General features: G+C 46.7%; 1 protein-coding gene across 7 annotated transcripts in view; it reads left to right on the top strand.

The window, feature by feature from the left end:
* Nucleotides 1-6: 6 nt before the first annotated feature.
* Nucleotides 7-11,595, top strand: part of Ten1 (TEN1 CST complex subunit) — a 15,720-nt gene continuing 4,131 nt past the window's right edge. The window contains exons 1-5 of one of the 7 annotated variants that reach the window (XM_013008859.1): nucleotides 7-99; nucleotides 3,947-4,074; nucleotides 6,342-6,438; nucleotides 7,521-7,637; nucleotides 10,925-11,082. In XM_013008859.1, coding sequence (XP_012864313.1) covers nucleotides 7,549-7,637; nucleotides 10,925-11,082 — 247 coding nt within the window. In that variant the 5' untranslated portion in view covers nucleotides 7-99; nucleotides 3,947-4,074; nucleotides 6,342-6,438; nucleotides 7,521-7,548. The other 6 variants (XM_013008855.1, XM_013008856.1, XM_013008857.1 and 3 more) reach the window with 6 other exon arrangements.

The following is an 11,595-nucleotide window of genomic DNA, read 5'->3' as shown; positions in this document are numbered from 1 at the left end:
CGGGGGAGGACGGCGAGGAGGCGGCGCCCGCGGAGCCGGCGAATCCCGGGGAACCCGCCGGGGGAGGCTCCCGAGCGGCCCCGAGCCAAGGGGACACAGGTAGAAGGTCGAGAATTTGTCCAGGGAAGGGGGCAGGAACGGGGCAGGGAGGAGGCGCCCGCGGCAATCGCGGCTCGGCCCCGTCACGTGATCGCGGAAAACGGGGCCCTTAGGCACGCTCGGATCGGATTGGTTGGCTGCGTGGGTGGGGGCGGGACCAAGGGGTACGAGGAGGTACTGCGCCTGCTCCGGGGGATTCCAGCCTCGCCCGCTCGAGGCTTCCGGGTCCGCGCGCTCAACCTTTCCCGGAAATGAGGCTGAAGAGACTGGGGCTGGGAATGTGGCTTAGCGGTACCATACACAAAGCCCTGGGTTCGATTCCTCGGCACCGCCTAAATGGGAAAAGCCGGAAGTGGCGCTGTGGCTCAAGTGGTAGAGGCCTAGCCTTGAGCAAAAGCTCAGGGACAGTGTCCAGGCCCTGAGTTCGAGCTCCACCACCCCAGGACTGAGTTCTCAGAATCACACACCAATGGAAAACCACTGCAAGCCCACACCTCTGGCAGCAACACCCCATTATCTTAACGTAAGAGCTCTTGCTCTTTGACCAGGTTCCCTAATCTCTGACGGTTCTAGAATCTCCTAGAACTTCCTTTCACCAATAATCGAACCCAAGGCTTCATGCATGCTAGGCAAGCACACCACCACTGAGCCACCTTCCCAGCCCGTGGCAGCAATACTTTTTTTCCTGCAGCTGGCAGTCCTAGGCTGGGGTATGGTTTAGTGAGTAGGCCTAGGGACCAATCACCAGTACAACATGAGAGTTGTTCTTAAGAGATCTTGGAATGCAGGCTTTTTGTGTTATGAGCACCATTAAATCGCTAAATGAGCCGGGCCCTGGTAGTTGTAATCCTAGCTACCCAGGAGGCTGAGAGCTGAGGATCACAGTTTAAAGCCAGCCTGGGTAGGAATGCCTGTGAGACTCTATCTCCAATAAACCACCAGAAAACAAGAAGTGGTGCTGTGGGTCAAGAGGTAGAGTGCTTACCTTGAGCTGAAGAGCTCAGGGACAGCTTCCAGGCCCAGAGTTCAAACCCCATGACTCACACACACAAAAGCGCTAAATGCCCACTTGTTATATGTTTTAGTTATCTTTGACCTCCTGCCACTTTAGCAAATATAGAACCACTGTGCATCTTCTTTACCTCTCCCTAGTTTGCCCTTGTAAAAATCAGCATATGCAATCCCTTTTTGCAGTGACAATACTGGAAGTAAGGTAAAACAAATGAGTTTTTACCTCAAAAGCAAATTTAAAGGAAATTCAAAGGTGCTGGTGGTTCACACCTGTAATCCTAGCTACTCTGAGTATCACAGTTCATGGCCAGCTTGGGCAGGAAAGTCCATGAGACACTCATTTCCAACTGACCACCAAAAAGCAAGAAATGGAAGTATGATTCAAGTGGTAGCGCCAGCAGCCTTAAGTGGAAAAAAGCTAAGGGACAGCGCCCGGGCCCTCAGTTCAAGCCCCATTACTAGTATCACAAAATAAAAATAAAAGTCCCATGCATTCTTTTTGAGGTTGCTGATAATGAACAAGAACTTTGTATCTGAACAAGTGCTCCACATTGTACTACCATGACTTACCATGTATTAAAATATCAATATAGAAAGCCTCACAATGAACACAAGTACAAAAAAAAAATTGAAGACTAGGGCTGGGAAGGTAGCTCAGTGGTAGAGCACTTGCCTTGCATACCTGAGGCCCTGGGTTCGATTCCTTAGCACCACGTAAGCAAAAAGAAAAAAGCCAGAAGTGGCGCTGTGACTCAAGTGGCAGAGTGCTAGCCTTGAGCTGAAGAGCTGAAGGACAGCGCCTAGGGCCAAAGTTCAGGCCCCACAACTGGACCCCCCCCAGAAAAATTGAAGATTAAATCATTGTTTCTTTTGTTCCTTGGGCCTCAAGTTCTAATGAACCTACACAAGAAAGTTATTGAGGCTGTTTTTCTTTAAAAAAAAAAAAAAGCTTTTAGAGGTACTGGGGTTTGAACTCATGCCTCAGTTTATTAGCTTACTAGGCAAGTAGGCACTCTACTACATAAGAATATCAGGGGCTTTCCTGCGTGGGCTGGCTTCAAACGTCCATCATCCCATCTCTCCCCTGAGTAGGATTATAGCCACCAGCACCTGGCTCCTGGGGCTGTTTTTAATATCTCCCTGTATCTTTTAGCTCAGTCCGTGGAGTTCTGTTCCTCTCATCAAAACCTAGTGCTCCAAATACAATCAACATAAACTGCTGATCAGACACAGTTGAGTTTACTGCTTACTGGGTGAAAGGGGAATTTGACAAAGTTTTGGCAGTGTCTCAGAGAAAATAGTAATTGGAACTTTGGTTTAAGGTAGGACTTTTAGTTCTGAATACTGATTATGATTAAGAACTACTATCCAAGCCCGACGCTGGTGGCCCACTCCTGTAATCCTAGCTACTCAGGAGGCTGAGATCTGAGGATTGAGGTTCAAAGCCAGCTCAGGCGGGAAAGGCCTTGAGACTACCTTCAATGAACCACCAGAAAATCAGAAGTGGCGCTGTGGTTCACAGTGGTAGAGCGCTAGCCTTGAGCTGAAGAGTTTAAGGACAGTGTCTAGGCCCAGAGTTCAAGCTCCAAGACAGACAAAAAAAAACAAAAAAACAAACTACTATCCAAAACTGTTCGAACTGCCAGGGACCTCGGAGATTCTCAGTGAGCAAACTGGCGGTTGATATTCAAGGTGTTGCCTGGATGGAGAATCATGGGGTGTTGCTAAGATGGAGGATGGAGGCTTCTAGGCTTATCATTGTGGGGTTATAATGTCTTTTCAAACATTTTCTACAGGTCATGATGTATCTAACCATCAAATGTAGATTGATTTGTGTGTGTGTGTGTCAATACTAGGGCTTGAACTCAGGGCTTGGGTGCTGTCTTTTAGTTTTTTTTGCTCAAGGCTGGCTCTGTACCACTTAAGCCAAAGCTCCAACTTTTGGGTGTTTTTTGTTTTTGTTTTTTGGTCGGTCGTGGGGTTTGAACTCTGGGCCTGGGCGCTGTCTGTGAGCTCTTCAGCTCAAGGCCAGCTCTCTACCACTTGAGCCACAGTACCACTTTCGGTTTTCTGGTGGTTTATTGGAGATAAGAGTTTCAAGGAGGGCTGGGAAGGTGGCTCAGTGGTAGAGCGCTTGCCTTGCATGCATGAGGCCCTGGGTTCGATTCCTCAGCACCATATAAGCAAAAAGAAAAAAGCCGGAAGTGGCGCTGTGGCTCAATTGGTAGAGCGCTAGCCTTGAGCTGAAGAGCTGAGGGACAGCCCCCAGGCCCAGGGGTCAAGCCCCATGACCGGACCAAAAAAAAAAAAAGAGTTTCAAGGACTTTCCTGCCCAGGCTGGCTTTGAACCTCAATCCTCAGATCTCAGCCTCCTGAGTAGGTAGGATTACAGGCTTGATCCACCATTGCCTGACCAACTTTTGGCTTGGAACCTTGGTCCTCAGATGTCAGCCTTCTGAATAGCTAGGATTACAAGTTTGAACCACCAAAGTCTGGTTCACTTCTTTTTTGTTCTGTGCTTTTTAGTCATTCTTTGTCTAAAATAAAAAAACAAAAAAACACCTTTTCTACCCATCAGAACACTTAAACTCCATTATGGAATGAAATGTTGCCTGATGCTACAATTTAAAATGAAGTCTTTGAACTGAACCTTTGTCACTTGTGCTTGGCCATTCAGGCTGTAATAATGACAGTGAGTGTACTTGGTGTTAAGCTTTTAGATAGACTTGGTGAAATATTTGCAAACTTACAGGATAATTGCAAGAGTTAAACACAGAAGCAATCTACCTTTCACCTAGATTCACTAGTTAACATTTGGCATGGCTGTCTCCTGCAGGTCAACTCTGTTTACTTGTTTCCTGTTTTCCAACTATTTGAGAAAATACTGCAGAAGTTCTCCTTTGCTTGTAAATACTGCAGGCTATAGTCCCTAAAAATTAAGGGCATCTACAGGACAATTACCAGGTAAGATAACTTAGCATCGATGCAACATGGTTATCAAATCTTCATGGTTTTGCACATTGTCCAGTGGTCTCCTTTAGCACAATTTTTTTCTAGTTTAAAACAGAACCACTCACACCTATGCTCCTAGCTACTCAGAAGGCTGAGATCTGAGGATTGAGGTTTTGAAATCAGCTCAGGGATGGGCACCGGTGGCTCACGCCTGTAATCCTAGCTACTTAGGAGGCTGAGGTGAGGATTGCTGTTCAAAGCCGGCCCAGGCAGGAAAGTCCATGAGGCTCTTATCTCCAATGAACCACCAGAAAATCAGAAGTGGCTCAAGGGGTAGAGCACTCGCCTTGAGCTGAAGAGCTAAGGGACAGCATCTGGGCCCAGAGTTCAAGACTCACGACCGACCAAAAAAAGAGAAAAAAAGAAAAAGAAATCAGCCCAGGGCAGGAAAGTCTAGTGAGACTTATCTCCCATTTAACCAGCGAAAAGTGAGTAGAGAGCTGGCTATGAGCAGAAAACCCAAGTGAGAGTTCAGGACCCTGAGTTCAAGCCCCATTACTGGAACATTATAGATAGCACCCAACTGCGTTACTTTCTTAGATTTGTTGTGACAGCATGCACGTATGCATGCACCAGTTCTGGGGCTTGAACTCAGGGCCTGGGTGCTGTCTGTGAGCTTTTTCCCTCAAGGCTGGTCCTCTATCACTTGGACCACAGCTCCATTTCTATATTTTTTACTGGTTAATTGGAGATTAGTGTCTCACAGACACTCAGCAGGAAACTGCTCAGACTAGGTTTTGAATCACAGTCCTTAAGCCTCCTGAGTAGCTTGGATTACAGGCATGAGCCATCAGCACCCAGCTGCAAAATTAATTTTAAGAAGATTCTGGGGCTGGGCACATGGCTCAAGTGATAGAGCATGCCTAAGGCTCTGAGCATAAATCTCAATACCACAAAAGGAAAATGATTTTCTTTTCTTGGTGCAGATCCTTGGGCTTGAACTCAGGCCTAGGCACTGTCCTGAGCTTTTGTGTTTGAGTCACACAGCTCCACTTTTAGCTCTTTGGCAATTAATTGGAGACAGAGTCTTAAGGACTTCCCTGCTTTGAACTGTGATCCTCAGATTGAGTAGGTAAGGTTGCTTCTTTTCTTATTTTTTAATTCCCCCCCAGTACAGGTGTTTGAACTCAAGTCCTCATGCTCATTTGACTTGCTTGCTCCACCACTTGAGCCATGTCTCTACCTTTTTTTTTGGTTGGTCGTGGGGCTTGAACTCTGGGCCTGGGTGCTGTCCCTCAACTCTTCAGCTTAAGGCTAGCACTCTACCACTTGAGCCACAGCGCCATTTCCAGCTTTTTCTGCTTATGTGGTGCTGAGGAATCGAACCCAGGGCCTCATGCATGCAAGGCAAGCACTCTACCACTGAGCCACCTTCCCAGCCCCATGTCTCCAGCTTTTTGCTTGTTATTTTGGAGATGGAATCTTCTGGATTTTACTGCTCAGACTGATGGACTTTACTGCTCAGACTGAATTTGAACCATGAGCTAGGGTTATAGGCACTCATCTTGGTTTGTGTTTTCTTTTACCTTTTGTTTTTTTGTTTTGTTTTGTTTTTTTGGGTGCGGTCATGGGGCCTGAACTCTGGGCCTGGGCGCTGTCCCTCAGCTCTTCAGCTCAAGGCTACCGCTCTAACACTTGAGCCACAGTGCCACTTCTGGTTTTTTCCTTTTTGCTTAAGTGTTGCTGAGGAATCGAACCCAGGGCCTCATGCATGCAAGGCAAGTGGTCTAACAGTGAGCCCCCTTCCCAGCCCTTTTTTTTTTTTTTTACCTTTTTGCTTGTCTATCATGCCTTATGACTCAAAACATTCTCCTTTCTGGTGACAGGGTCAGCTGTGACACCTGGCTGTGGGGATACAGAATGTCTGCATTTTGGGAAATGGGATCCAATGAGGCCTTGGCCAGTTGCGCCTGAGCTTTAGAGCCAAACCCAATCTTGGCCCACTGTTTATTTATTTATTTATTTGTTTACTTTTGTTTTAGCATGCTGTCTTGTTTGTTTTTGTTTGTTTGTTTTTTGGGGTCTAGTCATGGGGCCTGAACCCTGGGACTGGGCGCTGTCCCTCAGCTCTTCAGCTCAAGGCTAGTGCTCTACCACTTGAGCCACAGTGCCACTTCCAGCTTTTTCTTTTTGCTTATGTGGTGCTGAGGAATCGAACCCAGGGCGTCTGGCATGCAAGGCAAGCGCTCTACCACTCAGCCACCTTCCCAGACCCTTAGCATGCTGTCTTGAACCAGCCATTGCACATTGACCGGCAATACTCCCTGATGACATCTTCATTAGAGGATATTAAAACCAATTGTGCAAGAGTCTAAGGTATATTAAATTGCAGGACTAAAGGTTACAACATCTGTTTTCTACAGGGATCTGAGGATTATTTAATTACTATGTAGCTTTATCCCAACTGCTAATTGCTTGTTTGATCAAGCAATAGTTGAAGAGCTAGGAGTGTTGCCCTTGGGTTCAATTCCCAGAATTGTAATAATAATAATAATAAAAATAATAGAAGTAAATTAATAAAAAGAAGCACTCCATTGTTTAAAATGTCCTTTAGTCCATAACAATGTTATCTTTGAGGGAGGGGGTAGATACAGGGTTTCACTATATAACCCAAGCTAATCTTGAATTCAGGATAATCACTGCATCAGCCTTTGTGTGCTAGGATTCTAGGTATGTGCTTCCATGGCTTGGCTTCTTAGCAGGTGACTATTTAGCAAATGGTTTTCATTAAATCTTATTAAATGAGCATTAATTTGATAAATATATAATACCTTAAGCTGTTAAGAATAGGCTAAAACGTCCAGTAAGCCCATGTCCCTAAGTTCAGACTCCAGTGTTACCAAAAAAAAAAAAAAGTGTGGTTTAAGTGGTAGAGTTCTAGGATTAAGCACAAAAGCTAAGCAAGAGTGTGAGGCCTTGAGTTCAAGCCCTAGAATTAGCATAAAGAGAGAGGGGGGAGAAGGAGAGGGAGAGGGAGAAAGAGAAGGAGGAGGGAGAGGAGGAGGAGGAGGAGGAGGAGGAGGAAAAAGGAAGGAAGGAGAAGATAAGAAAGACGACTGCACCAGTTTCCAGTGGCTCACGCCTGTAATCCTAGCTATTCAGGAGGCTGAGATCTGAGGACTGAGGATGCAAGCCAGACAGACAAAAAAGTCCTGTGAGACTTTTATCTCAGTTAACCACTCAGAAACTAGAAGTGGAGCTATGGCTCAAAGTGGTAGAGCTCTAGCCTTGAGCAAAAGAGCTTAGGGACAACACCCAGGCCCCAAGTTCAAGCCCCAAAACTGACCAAAAAAAGTGTCATGAAATTTTTTAAATTGTATAACTTAGATCATTGGAGCTAGCTTTCCAGATCTTACCTGTCTCATGTTTCTGCTGATGTCTGTCTTGTGGTTTATCAGGAATCTTCAGAACTCCCGTCGGTGAAGGATGCTGCCCAAACCCGGGATCTATTACCTCCCCTGGGAGGTAGGTGCTGGCCATGTTCCTGACGGCGGCACCCTTCGAACGTTCGGCAGGTAAGTGTGGTGGTTTTCTCACATGAGTGGCAGGAATACTGTCCCCCTGAACATGGTTCAAATAGTTTCATTATAATTTTGTCTAATTATTAAAAAGGCCAGGCTGGACACCTCATGCCTGTAATCCCAGCTACTCTAGGAGGTGGAGAGCAGAGGATCACAGTTCAAAGCGAGCCTGGGCAGGAAAGTCCGTGAGACTCTTATCTCTGATTGGCTATGAAAAAGCTGTGGATGGGCTGGGAAGGTGGCTCACTGGCAGAGCGCTTGCCTTGCATGCATGAGGCCCTGGGTTCTATTCCTTAGCACCACATAAGCAAAAAGAAAAAAGCCAGAAGTAGCACTGTGGCTCAAGTGGTAGAGTGCTAGCCTTGAGCTGAAGAGCTGAGGGACAGCGCCCAGGCCCAGAGTTCAGGCCCCACGACCAGACCCCCCCCCAAAAACAAAAGAGAAAGAAAAAGCTGTGGCTCAACTGGCATACACCAAAAACTTAATTTTCATTTATTATAAAAAAAATGTAGGAAAGTTAGGGGCAGGATTGTGTGTGAGGCTCTTATCTCCAATTAACCACCAAAAAGTGGGAAATGGAGATGTGGCTCAAGTAGTAGAACAACAGCCTTGGGCAAAAAAGCTAAAGGACAATGTTCAGGCTCCTGAAGTCCTGGGACTTGAACTCAGAGCCTGGGCACTGTCCCTGAGCTTCTTTTTGCTCAAGGGTAGCATTCTACCACTTGAGCCACAGCACCACTTCTGGCTTTTTCTGTTCATGTGGTGCTGAGGAATCAAATCCAGGGCTTCATGCATGCTAGGCAAGCACTCTACCACTAAGCCACCTTCCCAGCCCACCTGTCATCCTGTTATACTGATGACCACTGCTATCTCTACAACTGTCTTTCTCTGCTCTCTCATCGGTGTGTATCTGGGTTATGTGTCTGGGTGGTGGATGTACTCCTGCCGATAGGTGCATGTCATTATGTGACACATTGCCCCAAGTGACTGACAGCGAAGTGACAGAAGATGTTCTGGCTTGAATGTGAGGACAACTTAGCAGCTTACCTGGGTGGTTCTGGCTCAGGGGTCTACAGGTTCCTCTGGTCATCCAGAGATTCCTCCAGAACCGGTGGATCTACCCTCAGGTGATACCTTCATTTACACAGCTGGAGAGTTAGTGCTGACACTCCCAGACATGTCTTTCTCTGCAGGGCTGTGGGAGGCTCCTTAGAGCACAGCCATGAGATCCCAGAGACTAACTGAGGAGGAAGCCATTCTCAGTCCTTCCTGCAGCAGCTTCCTGGTTATGCAGGTCAGCCCCAGTCAGCTGGGGAGAGCACTGCACAAGGATGCTCAAGGCTGACACTTTACCCCTCGAGCCACACCTCTACTTCTGGGTGTTTGTTGTTGTTGTTTTTTGGTCAGTTGTGGGTCTTGAACTCTGGACATGGGTGCTGTCCCTCAGCTCTTCAGCACTCTACCACTTGAGCCGCAGCACCACTTCTGGTTTTCTGGTGGTTCATTGGAGATAAGTCTCATTGGCTTTCCTGCCTGGGCTGGCTTTGAACCGCGATCCTCAGATCTCAGCCTCCTGAGTAGCTAGGATTACAGGTGTGAACCACCTGTGCCCGGCTTTTGGGTGTTTTTTTGTTTTGTTTTGTTTTTCTGGTTAGTTGGATTTTTTTCCTAGACTAGTTTCAAATTGCAATCCTCAGATCTCAGCCTCCTGGGTAGCTAGAATTATAGACATGAGCCACCATTGCCCGGCTACATAGGCCTATTTTATTTCATTGTGTGTAGATGAACAGTCATGCAGTGTATATTTGAATTAACAACAGACTCCACGTTTGACAGTGGTCCCATGAAATTATACAAATGCTGTACTTTTTTTTCTATCTCTACTTGTATGTAGATAATAAATACTGCTGTGTCTCAGCTGCCCATTCAGTATAGTAACATGTAGCACAGAAGTGTGGCCTAGGAGTGAAAGGCTCCTTCACATAGCCTAATTATGTACCAAGCCATTGTCTAGGTGCACTGATGTTTGAACAATGACAAAATTGCCCAGCAGCTCATTTCTTGAACACATGCCTATTGTTTTTTTTTTTTTTTTGGGGTCCGGTTGTGGGCCTGAACTCTGAGCCTGGGCGCTGTCCCTCAGCTCTTCAGCTCAAGGCTAGCATTCTACCACTTGAGCCACAGCACCACTTCTGGCTTTTTTTTTTGCTTATGTGGTGCTGAGGAATCGAACCCAGGGCCTCTGGCATGCAAGGCAAGTGCTCTACCACTGAGCCACCTTCCCAGCCCCCACATGCCTATTGTTAAATGACACATATAGTCCTGCCATAACTTACTTAACCATTTCTGTACTGATTTTTTTTTTACATTGATACCTTTTTTTTTTTTTTGGCCAGTCCTGAAGCTTGAACTCAAGGCCTGGGCACTGTCCCTGAGCTTTTTTTTGCTCAAGGCTAGCACTCTACCACTTGAGCCACAGCATCACTTCTGGCTTTTTCTGTTTATGGGGTGTTAAGGAATGGAACCCAGGGCTTCATGCATGCTAGGCAAGCACTCTACCACTAAGGCATATTCCCAGCCTCCATTTTTGTTTTTTGACACAAGATCTCCTCAATAGTCCAAGCTGATCTTCCACTCATAATCCTCCTAATTCAGCCTCTCAGGTGCTGTGATTAACAAGTATAATCCCTGGTCAGGATTATAACTGGGAACATTTTTTCATGCTTTTGCAGTTGATAAAAATCTCTTGGGTAAGACACACAAACCAAAAAGTCTAAGAAAAGAAGAAGAGGAGCTGGGAAGGTGGCTCAGTGGTAGAGTGCTTGCCTTGCATGCATGAGGCTCTGGGTTCGATTCCCCAGCACCACATAAGAAGAAAAAGCCAGAAGTGGTGCTGTGACTCAAGTGGTAGAGTGCTAGCTGTGAACTGAAGAGCTCAGGGACAGCACCCAGGCCCATGACCGACAAAAAACAAAACAAGAAGAAGAAGAAAAAGGGAAAAAAAGAATATACTTGGACATTAGTAAAAACACTTCAGCTCATCAAAAAGTACCACTAAGGTGACTCATGCCTGTAATCCTAACTACCTAAAAGACTGAGATCGGAGAATCAAGATTCAAAGCCAGCTGGGGCAGATAAATCTGTGCAGACTCATCTCCAGGGAACCAGCAATAAAAAGCTGGAACTGGCAGCAGATGGTGAATTTCTAGCCTCCCCAAACCTTTGAACCTGGGGGTGGTTCTGTGTGGGGTAGGAGTGACTGTACCCTCTTCACCCTCCAGGTTGTGCCTGTATGACATGACACAGTCACGTGTGACTCTGAGGGCTCAGCACGGGTCCGATCAGCACCAGGTGCTTGTGTGTACCAGGCTGGTAGAGCCATTCCAGGCCCAGGTGGGCTCCCTGTACATGGTCCTTGGGGAGCTGGAGCACCAGAAGGGTAAGTAAGCCACACCTCCAAAACTGCTTCCCTTTGAGTCCTGTGCTGGCCCAGCCTCCTTTGGGTGACTTAGCAATTGATTTTCTGGAATGTGTCAGCTACCATCTGGTCAAGTGCTTTTCAGGACTCTTGGGAAACAAGTATTACTGGATTCAGAGCACCCTAGCCTTGTGATACCAAGATCAGGAAAGAAGGTGAGAGTGAAGAGAGGCACCATGGGAAAGTGGGCACAGGGAGAAAAGGCATGCATTTCTTTTTCTTTTTTTTTTTTGGTCCTGGGGCTTGAACTCTGGGCCTGGGTGCTGTCCCTCAGCTCTTCAGCTCAAGGCGAGCGCTCTACCACTTGAGCCACAGTGCCATTTCTGGTTCTCTGGTGGTTTATTGGAGATAAGAGTTTAACAGACTTTCCTGCCGGGCTGGCTTTGAATCTCAACTCTCAGATCTCAGCCTCCTGAGTAGCTAGGATTACAGGCCTGAGCCACCAGCACCCATTTTCTTTTTTTTTTTTTTTTT

Source organism: Dipodomys ordii, unplaced genomic scaffold (assembly GCF_000151885.1).
Source record: "Dipodomys ordii isolate 6190 unplaced genomic scaffold, Dord_2.0 Scaffold7, whole genome shotgun sequence".
Classification (NCBI taxonomy): Eukaryota; Metazoa; Chordata; class Mammalia; order Rodentia; family Heteromyidae; genus Dipodomys; species Dipodomys ordii.
Note: the sequence above shows the minus strand (reverse complement) of the source record. Positions and strands in the feature narration are given on the sequence as shown.